The sequence below is a fragment of the Triplophysa rosa genome, linkage group LG12 (assembly GCF_024868665.1).
Source record: "Triplophysa rosa linkage group LG12, Trosa_1v2, whole genome shotgun sequence".
Taxonomy (NCBI): domain Eukaryota; kingdom Metazoa; phylum Chordata; class Actinopteri; order Cypriniformes; family Nemacheilidae; genus Triplophysa; species Triplophysa rosa.
Genome location: NC_079901.1, coordinates 5,386,255 through 5,403,592, shown reverse-complemented (window position 1 = coordinate 5,403,592; position 17,338 = coordinate 5,386,255). Strand labels below are relative to the sequence as shown.

The 17,338-nt window shown below is 41.4% G+C and overlaps 1 protein-coding gene across 5 annotated transcripts in view; it reads right to left on the bottom strand.

The window, feature by feature from the left end:
* The window catches only part of LOC130562950 (transmembrane protein 255B), a 29,844-nt gene that overhangs the window by 11,654 nt on the left and 852 nt on the right, over positions 1–17,338 (bottom strand). For 2 of the 5 annotated variants that reach the window (XM_057348298.1, XM_057348295.1), the window contains exons 2-6: positions 17,122–17,264; positions 11,962–12,024; positions 3,375–3,464; positions 2,643–2,723; positions 1,408–1,493 (exon numbers count right to left, since the gene is read on the bottom strand). In XM_057348298.1, the coding sequence (XP_057204281.1) occupies positions 1,408–1,493; positions 2,643–2,723; positions 3,375–3,464; positions 11,962–12,024; positions 17,122–17,264 (463 nt within the window). The remainder of the gene's footprint in view (positions 1–1,407; positions 1,494–2,642; positions 2,724–3,374; positions 3,465–11,961; positions 12,025–17,121; positions 17,265–17,338) is intronic. The other 3 variants (XM_057348297.1, XM_057348296.1, XM_057348299.1) reach the window with 3 other exon arrangements.

The window sequence follows — 17,338 nt, the reverse complement described above, 5'->3', positions numbered from 1 at the left end:
TCAGAAGAGAAAAAAACACTTTACATAAAAATGTCAAGATGGCGGCGAACACATCTGAAAAATAACGGCAGCTATGTCAGGCCAAAATGTCCAAAAGGTAAAATATGTAATAAAATGTCATTGTTGCTTCTTGTTAAGTTATGCATAGTAGTGTTGTATGATTAATATGGCATGCAAATTTGACACATTTTTGCAACAGTAAAGATGTACAATGCCTCTAAACTTGATGTCCACACATGTGGACAATGGGACTTTGCTAAGTTGAAAATGTAAAAATGTATTAAAAAATAATGAATAATTAATGTTTTTAAATAACTTTGAAAACGTAGTTTGGGAAGAATTTGTTTGAAAACATCAATTTACACAATGACTGCAAGCAGTACCATGGGGCCAAGCCCACACTTTGCTCACACTTTACCAAGTGTACCCACACCCAGCCCACACTTCCCCCGGGGTGCCCATATTTTCCCCGGCGTACCCACAGCATTCCCACACGTCCCCCCAGTGTACCCACAGCATTCCCACACTTACCCAAGTGTACCCACAGCATGCGCACACAACCCACACTTCCCCCAGTGTACCCACAGCGTGCGCGCACACAGCCCACACTGCCCCCAGTGTACCCACACCCAGCCCAAACTTCCCCCAGTGTACCCACAGCATGCCCACACTTCCCCCAGTGTACCCACACTTACCCCAGTGTACGGCACGCTTACCCCAGTGTACCCACAGCATGCCCACACACAGACTACACTTCCCCCAGTGTACCCACACCTAGCCCACACTTCCCTCAGTGTACCTACAGCATGCCCACACTTCCCCCAGTGTACCCACAGCATTCCCACACTTCCCCCAGTGTGCCCACAGCATTCCCACACTTCCCCCAGTGTACCCTCAGAATTCCCACAGTGCACCCACAGCATTCCCACAGTGTACCCACAGCATTCCCACAGTGTACCCACAGCATGCCCACAGCATTCCCACAGCATGCCCACAGCATTCCCACACTTCCCCTATTGTACCCACAGCATGCCCACACACAGCCCACACTTCTCCTAGTGTACCCACAGCATTCCCACACTTCCCCCAGTGTACTCAGGCTGTTAATAAAATAGATTTGTACTTTATTACACAATGGTGTCTTGACTGTTTTCTGTGGATATAGACCGATTGTCCACATGTGTGGACATCGTTTTTTTCAAAAAGTGCTTCATGTTCAAATATAATATTTGGTTATTATATTTATTGGTTCCTCCTAACCCCCAATAGCTAGAAGAAATCTAAAATGCAAGCCAAACCAAGCTCGGGTCTTAGGAGGTTAAAAATGACTCGAATGTGAGTAAATGGTGAAAGAATTTTCATTTTGGGACTAAAGTTTCGTGTGTACAGTGCTTGTGAGTTACTTGCTTGGCACAATCGTACAAGTCACAACAGTAACATGTTCCGCTGCGGACCTTCATACTACAGGCCTCTGTTAGACCTTGACAAGGAACCTACAAAACAAACATATCAATGTAGTCTGTATTAATCCATCTATCCAATCTCCAAATCCTAAAGTCATCGCGGTTACAGGTGGGCTGCAGATGGACAGATGGCCGTATGATTATTCTATGCAAATGGAAAGACACTTGGAAATTTGTCTCTTACAATCTGCTACATTCATGTCCTTTTTTACTTCGATTCACCAAACACTTTGTGTGTCACTGTTTTTACACTTTAGCCTATATCAATATATGACTTGCTTATATGTGGGATATTCTTTTGTTTTATGCTTCTCAAAACAGACATGAAATTAGCATTTTATGAAGATGAAAAATAAGCGCCAGATTAAAACATAGTGCACACATAAGCATCTGTAATCTTGCTGGCCTCTTCATTTTACTTTCATATCACTTTACGAAGTTATAACGGTAAACAACTGTATGTTAGGGTACTGATGCTGCATTCCAGACAACTTGGATTTTGGGTATTGCCGATCTCAATCCCGGAAGTGAACATCTGGAACAGCAAACGATGTCGGGTATCCGACCTCTGAGCTCAGGGCAGATCGATCAACCCCGACCTCAGCATCACGGACAAGATGGCGACTAGCCCTTCGCAACCTTAAGTAAACCATAAACAAACTTTCAACTATTTTGAACATGAACGCTAATATATCCAGAAACTGTTTATGAACAAATGCCTACATTTGAATAGCTAGCATGTAAAGATAATAGACTGCTGTTACGTTCTCTTGGCGTCTCACAGTGACATCACGTGGTAAACATGCGAATGTGACGCGTGGTTGACTGGAACATATTGAGGTTGGTAGTCTGATATTTTACGACATAATATCCGAAATCCGAGTTGTCTGGAACGCAGCATGAGATGACTGAAGCGTCAGTACAACAAACCCTTGTCTTCCATGTCACCTGCTCAAACCGGTTCGAGGCTTCACATCAAAAGAACAATCATACAGGAAATGGACAATCAACATCACATGCATAAATAAGCGTGAAATGTCAGTCATTTTAAAACACATGTAAAGATAACTACTGTGTGTAAAGTGACAGATATTTTAAAATAAGTGTGTGAGGATATTAGAAAAAAGCCTGCATTTATTGATCTGTCACAGAGACAGAAATGTGGAGGACTTGACTCACTGTTGCATAGTAATTCTCATAGATGTAACTGTTTCCACTGTTGTAGAACTGACATCTCCCCGCCCTCAATGGACGCACATCCTGATAGAGACAGAAAAAGAAATGTCTTTTGTTATTTTGTTCCATATTTTCTTCTAAAATCAATATTTATTTAGTTTCTTTTTTATCTATCTCTCAAGACCATCATCGGCTCTTTATTGGTCACATCATCTGTGCTGTTGAGAGAGATGATGTGACTGCAGAACATTTATATAAAGATTGAAGAACACCAACTCATTGGCCCACTCCGTCTCTCTCTCATCTCTTATAATATTCACATATTATCTACATGCACATCAATGGCTTAAAGTCTGACAAACCTCACAGTCAACATATGTGAGCGACATAATGTATTTAGATTTTTTTATAGTGCCTGTTAAAAGTTTGGAAACAAGCATGTTCCTCTTGTTTACATGCAACAAACTAGGACATTTAATGTCATGAAGATTTTCTTTGACCAAACGCATGAATGCATAGATATAGAATGTACATATTTGTAGATACTGAAAAATGAATAGTTAATTTCAAGTGTCAATTTTTATCGAAAAATGCTCCTTTAGAATAGCTTTACACGCAGTCCAGACATCCGGGCAACTTTTGACAAGCATTGTATCTTTCATTATATGATGTACAGTACTGAGCACCTTAAAAAACATGTTTAAAACACAGATCAGTTTCGATAAATGTACTCACAATGGTTAGCAGGATGAAAACACCATCCACCACAAGACACAGGAAACTGGAAATGATACCAAAACTCAGGAACACAATAGCTGCAACCAACTGGACCGAAAAGGGACAGTTTAACATATGTCAGGAGTGTATTTCTGTCTCATATTCTTCAAATAGCTTTAATAAGACTTCATTATAAACACGCACGCACGCACACACACCTACACACACACGCAAGCACACTAAAATACAACCTTTATCCAAACACCAGTGGTGGATTTATGATAGCAGATGTTTAAAGCCAGATGGGCTTTGAAATGATCCATAAATTAGACATTAATGTCCTGAATGATTTAAACAAATGGCATAGTGCATTTATTTTTACATGCTTTATGATGTCCACAGGGACAGACCTTGCTCAGCTGATGACAGGCAGGAGAAGTGAACCCCACCAACAGAGAAAACAGACACAACGGAAAGATAAAAAGATAAGGAGAGACGGGGAGTGAACAGGAGAAGAGAGAGAGGGTAAAGTGATGGACTGTATGCTGTACTGTAGGCACTTCAGAGAAGTTCAGTGGCGAGAGGTTGGTCAGATGATTTATGCCTCCCCTCCAGTTTACTCCATGGGATATCTAACACTATATGTCTATAAAAACGGAAGTGAGAAAGAAATAAACGTACATACTCATCTTTATGGCTATTCGCTTTGTGTTCGATTGACTCTTCCCTCTTGGTTGCAAGCTTTACATGCTTAGTGCTTAAAGCGTTTAAAAATAAAAGGTATGTTGTTCTAATGTGGGCTGCAATGATGTTTGAAATTGCAAAGCTTTTAAGAATGCGTTTACTTTATTTACTTTTAGTTCTTACATTTTTTAGTTCACAAACAAAAATGAAAATTCTGTCACCATTTACTCACCCTCAAGTTGTTTCAATTACTTACTTGAATTACTGATCGCTGCAACCATGCAGCCCAAAAAATAAAGGAACAGCCATCAGTCTTTAAGGCCCAATCCCAATTCTACCCCTTACCCCTACACTTTCCCCTACCCCTCCGTTTGGCGCGTTCACGTGAAGGGGTAGTGGTGTCTCAATTCTCTTTTGGTTGGAGGGCTAGGGGTAAGGGGAAGGGCCAGATAGCCCTTCAAACGAAGATTTTTCGGGACCTCACTTCAAACGAAGGGCTAAGAGAAATTTCCAAAATGGCTGCTCACTCTAGCAAGCAGACCCATAAATGTAAGTAATTTTTGCCATTAATAAGGATTTTTATGACAATTTTTCCTTTTATGTATGTTACATTCAATCTTGTGTTAGTATTTACGGTGATGTTCTTTTAACGTTTGCAAAAAAATCGCTAAAGTTTGCTAGCGGACAGCACTGATTGCACGATACTAGAAAATATATTTTTATGTCATATACCCGGTGCATCGGCACATGTCCTCTGACGTGACGAGCTAGCAACGACGTATATGATGACATATACCAGTGTAGTAGTGGTGTCCCATTTCTTAGCGGAAAATTTGTAGCCCTTCCCCTTGCCACTTTGTTTCAAGAGGCAAGGGGAAGGGGCGAGGGGTAGGCGAAGGGGTAGAAAATAGAATTGGGATTGGGCCTTAGATAAACGTCACGAAGCAATGTAATATTGCTCAAGATATACAAGGTTAGTTGGGGAGCAGATAAAGATGGCGATGTGACAAGTGCATCACATACACAATCACCTTTTGCTTTCATGCATTATGAAAGCATTAAAATACCGAACTTAGCCCTGGCTTTATTGCAAATAAGCATATGCTGCTCTGTATAGTCTCATTCATCTATACTTCTGTATCAAGATAATTTGTCAATCAAGCAGTCCTGCCCACTGAAAGCCGTGCACGTATATTTACACACCACAAATAAACAACCAGCATACCAGTTGAGAGATTATATTATCACCATAGATAACACCGTCCAGCCCTGTGAGCAGCGGCGGTTTGGTCAATGACGGATATCAAGCTTCATCACGTAAATGTTGGCTGAGTGCTCTGAGAAATTGTCCTGCTGAAACATCCTCCCTCCTTTAGGTTGTATTTCATGCTTGCATTATTAGACTGCCCTGGTGCTGAAAAGCTGCCCAAAACAGTGAGTGAATGAGGAAATCTTTTTGGGGGGGATGAACTATCCCTTAAACACACATAGAGATGCCACAGAAAAGTTGATCATTTTATATTAAACTATTCAAAGAACCCCATAGGTTTTTGTTGCCTCATCAGGTGCTTTGACAAAATGTTTTGTTTTCTTGATAAACTGCCTGAATTAAAAAAGAATACATGCAATGTTTCCCTTGAGTCTTTTAATTATGGCAACATAAAGCTTGTTTTATTATTTTTAAGGCATATATTTCATTTAGAAAATTAAAATAATTTGTTAGTGATTACACATCTCTGACCAATGACAAACACTTTTATTGGTGATTACCCAATATATCACAAGGAGAGTTATATTCATGTAAGCTGGAGTTATAAGGTAAAATAATGGTTTATTGCTGCCAGCAGTTAGGGCCAAATTGTAAACTTCCGTTTCAGCAAGTAGCAAAACTTTAACAAGTAAACAAATCAAGCAAGATAAATGTTGATATGGTTCATTAGTTGTTTCAGCCCTCACACCATGTGTGTATCAAATACTCTACAAGACCCCTGAAGGTGTCCTGTGGTTTCTGGCACTAAGTAACTGTCCAATATAAAACCCTGATCACCCCGTTCACATCTGTGTGCTGCAGTTGTAAATCAATGCATCAGACACACAGCCTGAAATCAAATGAAATAATATGGTTAATTCCGCAGGCACACTGCTATTCAAACATAAATGGAAATGTCACGTTTTATTGTAAGTTTGGTGAGCTCTGCGAATTCATATCAGGTGAAGACGTTTGACCAATACAAGATTGATGACATCACATTTTTCAGAATATCCAAGATGCAAGAAACGATAATAATATAAATGTCGCACAATTCAATTTATGCAGGGTTTTGTGTAAATATTTTGCTTGTTTAAAGTTTAGTGTGACTGCAGAATAACCTATAGGTGACTATTCATGAATACATTTCTGAGCTTTTATGACTATTTTACAAGAAGTTTAACGTTTATGTCATGGCTCTGCTTCCTTAGTCATGTTTTTCTTGGTCGTGTAGCAGAGCCATGACAAAGTCTTTGGTTATGTGTGGAGAGAAACATATTGTTGTCCGTTTGACAATAATATACGTTCTCTCCAGTGTCTTGTCATTGGCCCCATTCCTCTCATTCCCTCGTTATTGCTTGTTGATTAGTTAATGTCTCACACCTGCCCATGTCGTTTGTCTTCCCTATACATACCCTCTTGTTTCTTTGTCCTGTGCTCGTGTATTACGCTATGTTACGTTGTGCTCGTGTATTACGCTATGTTACGTTGTGTACGGTTTATGTGCCTTGTCCAGTGTTCCTGTTCTCAGCCTTGTCCTTGTTCCGTGAGTCTTGTGGTCTACCCTGTTGTGTTTTGATTTAAGATGTTTTGTCGTGTTCTTTAGTTTAGTTTATTGTCCTTGTTTTCATTTTGCCCCCTCGTGGGAAGTCTTTTGTTATATATATGTATATATATATATATATATATATATATATAATTATTAGTTCTGTTTTCCCCATTGTGGGTGTTTTTGTTCTGATTTTGTTGTTTAAATAAATATTTTCTGTTAACCCCTTCACTGCCTGCCTGCGCTTGGGTTCTTCCTGCCACAGTCGGTGACAGTTTATGACTATTGTACAGTACTGTACATGTCTAACCTCTGACCATGAGCATTTACACTAAATAAAATGTAGCCACATATGTTTTTGACCCCTCTGGTTGAAAATAGGTGGTCATTAAACTATTTATTTAAAAAACAGTATTTAGTTTTGCACATATGTGATTGCAGTCAGCAAGTTACATAATCACTAATGGATATATTTTGTAATGCCAACCCTGTATTACTTACTTTTTCTAAAAAGAAGCTTATTCAAGCTTATGTTTTCTACACATTTTCCAAGAAGAGTGGATGGTTATTTATGATGAAAAACATAAAAAGTCCTCTGAAGCCCTTATTATCATGTTATAAGATCACACAGCATTTCACAAATTTATTACACGTCACTCTGGAATACCTGATTCTGATTGGACATTCGTGACATTCGATGTTATGCTATTCCCCGCTAACAACCGCCTAAAACTTAGAACAGTTCCACTTGGGATATTTGCTACCATGCTAAATAATGCATTATGGTATGCGATACAATAATTCTTCAAGTTTGTCAAATTAATTTGAACCATATAACAACATTCACATATCATTTTCTTAGTTATCTGCATTGACCTAAAATGTTGCATGTAGGCTACCTATCTTTCCAAAGCACTAAAATCATTTGGTTGCTGCAAATCATTCTGAAATGCATGTTGCGATATGAATTTTCGCAATAATTTCAATATATTGTTCAGTCCTAGAACGTGCTGTTCCTTTAAGACAAAATATATAAGTCTGAACTAAATCTACCAAATTAGACTTTGGGTCTGTTTTCAAACCATCCGTGGCATGAATTTTTATTTTGTGATTGTGGCTTTTGGTAAATACAACCATCACAGCTGCCATCTTTTTCAGCAACAGTAGGAATCTTCCATCATTTGCAGTTATAACAACACTGCTTTTAGTTGGCTTTACATACACCCAATAATTGATAACCTTTGGGTATGTTGTACATGTCAAGAGTAATGTGAATAAGATGTGGTCAATAATAACAATTACTAAATCATGACTCTGATTATAAATTACATGAGTAATTTATCAAAAGCATGGAAAGCTGTATGAGAGCCAAGCCACAAGGAATAATGAGATACTCATTGTAACCACTATTTGTGGTAGAGGCCTCTTTCCAACCCAGTCTCACTATTTGATAAAACCACATCTTGTTTGCCTCTCTGGGCTGCTTCAAGGCATTAAATGCTAAGGCCAAGTGATAGTGGTATTGGGGTAGTGGTTAATGCTCGGAGATGGAGATCAGAAAGTACTTGGCTTGATTCCTGCAAGGAACTACAGGGCAAATGTAATACTAGTGAAATTTTATCATGTTTGGATCTCTGCAATCAACACCAGCATCCTTCTCTAGGCGTGTTGTTAAAATAATGCTATGAGACATCATGTGATGCTGTAACCATCACCCGCATCATGGGTCAAAACAACACAGAGTCTTGGTGTCTAGTCACCATCAACTCAACCTTGGCAAAACTGAACTCAGCTCCTGGTGATCCCAGCCAACCCATCAGTCATACACAATTTCACTGTCCAACTTACTGTAGATCTTTAACAGCAACACCTACTAATTCTGCAAGGAACCTGGCAGAGGTGATTGATGACCATCTTAACTTTACAGCCCACAATGCAACAGTGATTTAGTCATGCAGGTAATTGTATCATTCCAGGAAAAGTAACAATTAACATCAAAATCATTTAATTTATTGCAGTAAATATCAATGCTTTGAAATTCACTCTCACAGACAGTCTGTTCACACTTTTCACTGGAGCTGACCATAGAAAGACTGTCACCTGATGTCATAAATACTGGGCATGAGTACAGCACTTGCTGTGAGTTTTCTCTCTTTAGTATAGTGACAGAGGAAGGTCAGAGGAAGTGATTTCATTATTCCCAAAAGTTCTGAACGCACAGACAGAAATGAAGCATGGCAAAATGGCTTGGAACACTGTTATAGCGACTACTGTGGTGTAGGAAATCGCGATGGGGAATATTTATCTTGACAAACTGCAGCAAAGACTGGTCTGCTCAGTTTGGACTTCAACAATTTGAACGAAACAAGATTTTNTGATTTAAGACGTTTTGTCGTGTTCTTTAGTTTAGTTTATTGTCCTTGTTTTCATTTTGCCCCCTCGTGGGAAGTCTTTTGTTATATATATATATAATTATTAGTTCTGTTTTCCCCATTGTGGGTGTTTTTGTTCTGATTTTGTTGTTTAAATAAATATTTTCTGTTAACCCCTTCACTGCCTGCCTGCGCTTGGGTTCTTCCTGCCACAGTCGGTGACAGTTTATGACTATTGTACAGTACTGTACATGTCTAACCTCTGACCATGAGCATTTACACTAAATAAAATGTAGCCACATATGTTTTTGACCCCTCTGGTTGAAAATAGGTGGTCATTAAACTATTTATTTAAAAAACAGTATTTAGTTTTGCACATATGTGATTGCAGTCAGCAAGTTACATAATCACTAATGGATATATTTTGTAATGCCAACCCTGTATTACTTACTTTTTCTAAAAAGAAGCTTATTCAAGCTTATGTTTTCTACACATTTTCCAAGAAGAGTGGATGGTTATTTATGATGAAAAACATAAAAAGTCCTCTGAAGCCCTTATTATCATGTTATAAGATCACACAGCATTTCACAAATTTATTACACGTCACTCTGGAATACCTGATTCTGATTGGACATTCGTGACATTCGATGTTATGCTATTCCCCGCTAACAACCGCCTAAAACTTAGAACAGTTCCACTTGGGATATTTGCTACCATGCTAAATAATGCATTATGGTATGCGATACAATAATTCTTCAAGTTTGTCAAATTAATTTGAACCATATAACAACATTCACATATCATTTTCTTAGTTATCTGCATTGACCTAAAATGTTGCATGTAGGCTACCTATCTTTCCAAAGCACTAAAATCATTTGGTTGCTGCAAATCATTCTGAAATGCATGTTGCGATATGAATTTTCGCAATAATTTCAATATATTGTTCAGTCCTAGAACGTGCTGTTCCTTTAAGACAAAATATATAAGTCTGAACTAAATCTACCAAATTAGACTTTGGGTCTGTTTTCAAACCATCCGTGGCATGAATTTTTATTTTGTGATTGTGGCTTTTGGTAAATACAACCATCACAGCTGCCATCTTTTTCAGCAACAGTAGGAATCTTCCATCATTTGCAGTTATAACAACACTGCTTTTAGTTGGCTTTACATACACCCAATAATTGATAACCTTTGGGTATGTTGTACATGTCAAGAGTAATGTGAATAAGATGTGGTCAATAATAACAATTACTAAATCATGACTCTGATTATAAATTACATGAGTAATTTATCAAAAGCATGGAAAGCTGTATGAGAGCCAAGCCACAAGGAATAATGAGATACTCATTGTAACCACTATTTGTGGTAGAGGCCTCTTTCCAACCCAGTCTCACTATTTGATAAAACCACATCTTGTTTGCCTCTCTGGGCTGCTTCAAGGCATTAAATGCTAAGGCCAAGTGATAGTGGTATTGGGGTAGTGGTTAATGCTCGGAGATGGAGATCAGAAAGTACTTGGCTTGATTCCTGCAAGGAACTACAGGGCAAATGTAATACTAGTGAAATTTTATCATGTTTGGATCTCTGCAATCAACACCAGCATCCTTCTCTAGGCGTGTTGTTAAAATAATGCTATGAGACATCATGTGATGCTGTAACCATCACCCGCATCATGGGTCAAAACAACACAGAGTCTTGGTGTCTAGTCACCATCAACTCAACCTTGGCAAAACTGAACTCAGCTCCTGGTGATCCCAGCCAACCCATCAGTCATACACAATTTCACTGTCCAACTTACTGTAGATCTTTAACAGCAACACCTACTAATTCTGCAAGGAACCTGGCAGAGGTGATTGATGACCATCTTAACTTTACAGCCCACAATGCAACAGTGATTTAGTCATGCAGGTAATTGTATCATTCCAGGAAAAGTAACAATTAACATCAAAATCATTTAATTTATTGCAGTAAATATCAATGCTTTGAAATTCACTCTCACAGACAGTCTGTTCACACTTTTCACTGGAGCTGACCATAGAAAGACTGTCACCTGATGTCATAAATACTGGGCATGAGTACAGCACTTGCTGTGAGTTTTCTCTCTTTAGTATAGTGACAGAGGAAGGTCAGAGGAAGTGATTTCATTATTCCCAAAAGTTCTGAACGCACAGACAGAAATGAAGCATGGCAAAATGGCTTGGAACACTGTTATAGCGACTACTGTGGTGTAGGAAATCGCGATGGGGAATATTTATCTTGACAAACTGCAGCAAAGACTGGTCTGCTCAGTTTGGACTTCAACAATTTGAACGAAACAAGATTTTTTTGGGTCAAATTTAAATTGTCGTCATTAAAACATCTTATAAATTGTCTTTAACTGAAGTGAATATTAAAAGAACAAATTTTGAATTTTTAAAGAATACTATTTGAACTAAAAAAAAAAAAATTCCATGGAACTGAGCTGATAAAAAGTAAATAACTTTAACAGAAAACCCATTTCTTACAGTAACAGAGAATTTACCTCTACAATAGGTGCCTAACACTTGTACTCACACTTAGAGATCACAATGATCAGAATGCTCAGAACAGCAGTGAAGCAAGAGTGGAAAAAAAGAGTACAGGTTTGTGAAACCGATAAATGGACCATGCCAAGAGTACAAGGCGGTGTTTCTGCTCACAATGGTGAGCAGAAACATGCAACAGAAAAAAGCTGATGATGGAAGACTTAAGACTTTACATGTCGATATCTACCAATTTTTTGCGGTTTTCCTCCAGAATTAGTCCAAGAACACCCAAGAATGATCCAAATGCCAACTGCAATCAATGGAAACATAAAAAAACACAATAGTAAAAACAGAGACTCACTTGGAAAATACAAAATACCATAGAAGCACTGGGATTCATTATCATGGATTCAATTCATTTCAGTTGAAATGGTGTGTAACAATCACTCTATGCTTTTATAAAACTGAAAAGATACAGCATTCTGCAACGTGTTTTGCGTTACGGCACATTTTGACAAACTAAGTGGGTCATCCAAGATGTATGTCCCGTACAAACAATTTACATAAAACATATTGCTGAATAGTATGAGTAGAGAGTATTAATACTATTCTGTTATACTGTGTATAGCCATTAGTCTTACTGAAGTTCATACAGTACCGCTTCAACAAGACACTACCAACAAAACAACTGTTATGACATTCATAAAGGCTAAATTGATGATCTACTCACAAGACGCCAGATGCTTTGACTCATCTGAAAATTACTTCAGATTAGCATAATAGAAAATACATTGTAAACCCAAATGTTCCATGTTATATTTGTGGAGATCCCGTTCTCATACATACCCTTTAGAAACGGCGTTAAATGAACAGTTCACACAATAATGAAAATTCTGAAAGTTTTTTTAATTCCCTGCCATCCTGTACCAAATCCATAACTGTTATTTTTTAGTGAAATACATAAGTAGAATTTTGAAGAATTTTCATTCAGTTGTCAGGATTTAGATAATCTGTCAACAACTACGAAGATGAGTGTTTAACCAGAGGAGATCTATGACGAAGTCCACTCCTAAGTGTGGCCAGGGGTGACGTGGAATGGGCAGAAGATGGAGCTCACCAGGAGGTTTATGACGAGGGCTCTTGGAAATGCCCCATTCCTTACACCCCTTTTCAAAACTCTGAACCTCGCGAGCCATGCCCAGCCACCAGAAGCGGTTGCGGAGCAGCAAAAGAGTTACATTGGCCACTGGGTGGCCAGTGCCCAAGGAGGTATGGACAGACTGTATGATGGCTGTACATTGACTCCATGGAATGTAGACATGATTAGGCGGGCACTCAGGGGGAGGGTTGATGGACGTATTTGGCAGGGAAGCCCTCGGTGTGGTGAGATCATTAGACTGGGCTTACGAAAGTCTTCTAGAGTAAAATGGATTCAGGAGTTGGAGAAGTTTCTTTGGGAGCATATAAGCAGGATAATGCATTAGCTTTGGTATTCTTGGATCCAGGTTGGTAGGTAATCGTGAAGTTGAACTGCATAAAAAACGAGAGCCAGGCTGTCTCGGATTTCTTCTTTTGGCTTCTCAGAGATAATCTAGTCTAGGTTCTTTTGATCACTTGAAATGGTAGAAGTAAGTTAGCCTCCGTTCTTCCAGGGCCAGTTTGAAGGCTAATAACTACCTGTTGCCGATGTCGTAATATCTCTCCACTGGGGTGATTTTATGGGAGAAGGCAGGACATGGTACAGTGTCATGATTCTCAATGAGGACCCAGATGCAGACAGCGTAGAAGGGGTTAACAGAATTTATTACACAAAACACAAATCAAACACCCACGATGGGGGAAGACAAAAAGAGAACAGCACTATAACCACATATAAAACATAAACCAAAACCTCCCACGTGGGGGACAAAACCGGCGGACGAGGTAACCAAAAGAACCATATAAAACTGAGACAGGACTAACACTAGATACACGCAAGACAGAGCAAAAACAATATATACGAGACAACTTACTAGAGCTTTGAGACAAGGACAATACCAGGTAATACAAAACGAATCAGCACAAGACAAGAGACACAAGGTTAATATATAGGGGAATACAAACGAGGGATGATAACACAGGGAGGGTGACGGGCAGGTGACAGGGATCAAACACTAAGGAGAAGCTAACGAGGTAACGAGAGGGCGGGGCTAGAAGACGCGACACCGGAGAGAACGCATATTATTGTCGAGACGACAATAATACGTTTCTCTCCACACATAACAAGGAATCCTGCCGTGAATCACGACAGACCCCCGCCTTAAGGAGCGATATCTGACGCTCCTCAAGGTGACACAGGACAAGACAGACTGTGAAAGTGACAAAACCAACAAAACATTGAACAAAATAAGGGCAGACAAGAAACAAAATCATGGGTTGGGTGACACAATAAAAATAACAAACAAGGGAGGGGGGGGGGGAACAACAGAGTCCATGGGGGAGTCCAAAAGGGTTGGAGGGAATAGTCCCAGTCCCCGGCTGCGCTCGAGGGCGCGAGTCCTGGGGACTTAGGATAAGTCCTGGGGGGAACAGTCTTTGACCCTGGGAGTCTCCCAGGGACCGGCTGGAAGGCCGGCTGGACAGGGCTTGACGCCGGTTGGAAGGCCGGCTGGACAGGGCTTGACGCCGGCTGGAAGGCCGGCTGGACAGGGCTTGACGCCGGCTGGAAGGCCGGCTGGACAGGGCTTGACGCCGGCTGGAAGGCCGGCTGGACAGGGCTTGACGCCGGCTGGAAGGCCGGCTGGACGCCGGCTGGACACCGGATGGACGCGGCTGGATCACCGGACTGGACGCCGGCTGGATCACCGGACTGGACGCCGGCTGGATCACCGGACTGGACGCCGGCTGGATCACCGGACTGGACGCCGGCTGGATCACCGGACTGGACGCCGGCTGGATCACGACTGGACACAGGCCTGGACACAAGACTGGACACAAGACTGGACACAGGCTGGACACAGACTGGACACAAGACTGGACACAAGACTGGACACGGGACTGACACCAGACTGGACACGGACTGGACCGGGCTGGACACTGGACTGGACATCGGGCTGGACCACCGGACTGGACGCTGGCTGCACCGACTGGACGCCGGCTGCACCGACTGACCTGGACGCCGGCTGGACCGGACTGGAGCCGGCTGCACCGGGCTGGACGCCGGCTGGATCACAGGCTGGGACGCCGCCTGCGCCGGACTGGAACGCCGCCTGCACCACCGGCTGGGACGCCGGCTGGATTACCAGCTGGGGCGGATCCCGCGCTGCCCGCCGTTGCCTCTTCTTCTTGAACCGAACCACTCGCCTGGTGGTCGGCTGCAAGAAGGAGGTGAAGGGAGCGGCTAGCTCCGGCTGGGATGCCTCTGAAGAGGACCCCGAGGACACTCTCCTCCCCCGCTTGCCACGGAGGGTGACTGGTGGTGACGAGGTAGCAGGGGATGAGGCGGAAGGTGTGGGGTCTTCCAGGGAAACCACAGCCAGGATGCGGTCCTCCGGTATGGGGGCCAGGGGTGGTGGAGTTCCCGGCGCGGTAGGGTCCCTGGGCTCCTCACGGTGCATCGCGAACCGGGCCTTAGCATCCTTACCTCTGAGGGGTTCATCGAGGCAGCCATTAAAAATGACTTTGAGTTCCGCCTCGGTGAACTCCGAATTGCCCGCAGAGGCTAGGAACTCCCAGGCGAAGTCCCTGATGTCAGCCCCCTTCTGACGGAGGCCGTATAAGATGTGAGCCTGACGGCTCCGCAGGGAGGTGGAACTCGCTGTCTGCTGGGTCCTCTGTTGGCTGATACGTTCTGTCATGATTCTCAATGAGGACCCAGATGCAGACAGCGTAGAAGGGGTTAACAGAATTTATTACACAAAACACAAATCAAACACCCACGATGGGGGAAGACAAAAAGAGAACAGCACTATAACCACATATAAAACATAAACCAAAACCTCCCACGTGGGGGACAAAACCGGCGGACGAGGTAACCAAAAGAACCATATAAAACTGAGACAGGACTAACACTAGATACACGCAAGACAGAGCAAAAACAATATATACGAGACAACTTACTAGAGCTTTGAGACAAGGACAATACCAGGTAATACAAAACGAATCAGCACAAGACAAGAGACACAAGGTTAATATATAGGGGAATACAAACGAGGGATGATAACACAGGGAGGGAGACGGGCAGGTGACAGGGATCAAACACTAAGGAGAAGCTAACGAGGAAACGAGAGGGCGAGGCTAGAAGACGCGACACCGGAGAGAACGCATATTATTGTCGAGACGACAATAATACGTTTCTCTCCACACATAACAAGGAATCCTGCCGTGAATCACGACAGTACAGTAGGAGTTTGACCGGATCCCATGCTGCTGAGACAGCACTGCACCAAGTCCGGTGGTGGAGTGTCCACCTCTACTACGAAAGGCCAGGAAAGATCAGGAAGAATGAGGTTGTAAATGTATGAGCTACTCAAAGGTGTGGCTAGCTGCTGGAGTCCAGGACAGAGATTCGGCCTTCCCTTAAAGGAACAGTTCACCCAAAAATAAAATTCTGTCTGCATTCACTCACCCTCAAGCTGTACAAAATCAGTATAAATTTCTTGTTTTGATGAACCCACAAAAAGATATTTAAAACATTGCTTGTAGCAAAACAGTTCTTGGCCACCATTGACTACCATAGTAGGAAAAATCGCTTAATAAATATCTTTGTTCTGTTGAACACAAAAGAAGATGTTTTGAAGAAAGCTCAAAGTTTGCATTGAAAGTCACACCGAAGGTGTTCATCTGGGTTCGTGGCTTGGCTTTATGCACACCAGGTAAGTTCTTCCACAGTTGACTGAATAAATCATTTATTTCTAAGCCTTGCCTTATACACAGAGGCATTGGGCCCTGCCCAAACTGTTGCAATAAAAGTAGGAGCACACAACTCCCAACAATGTTATTATAGGCTGTAGCATTAAGATTTGTGTTCAAGATATGTTCATTAAAAAAAAAAAGAGTAAGCTATCTTTGTCCACAGGCTGATGCACAATCATTTAAGGGAGAGTTTTGAAAGTGCAGGAGTAAAACAAAGACTTTAACGGAATCGCATTTCTAAACTGTATTACAGCTAAAGCTGTCCTTCGTCTGCCATTTCAGAGCCAAAGAATCAGATTTTCGTATTATTATTTGGATCGTTTGGATTCACTGAGAAATAATGATAAATAAATAATAATAATAAAGTCTCATAGTTAGACAGTAAAGTAATAACTCTTATCAAATTAACAATTAAAACCAAGAGAGATGCCAGCACTCTTGACCTCCGAAACAACATGATGTATTGTATACAAAAGTTATTTATAATTTGTAGATAACAATGATGATGACTTACGATAATCCCTGACGTATATCCGGTGATGCTGACACTCTCTGTGCGTGTGCTGGTGTAGATGCCCAACACAACAATAACCAAAGAGAGGCATAACATGACTGAGACCAGCCATTGAGCCTTCCTCCTCCTCATCACAACACTGTCTGCGAGAGAGAGAGAGAGAGAGAGAGAGAGAGAGAGAGAGATTGCAAGCTTGTTCAAACACACAATGAGACAT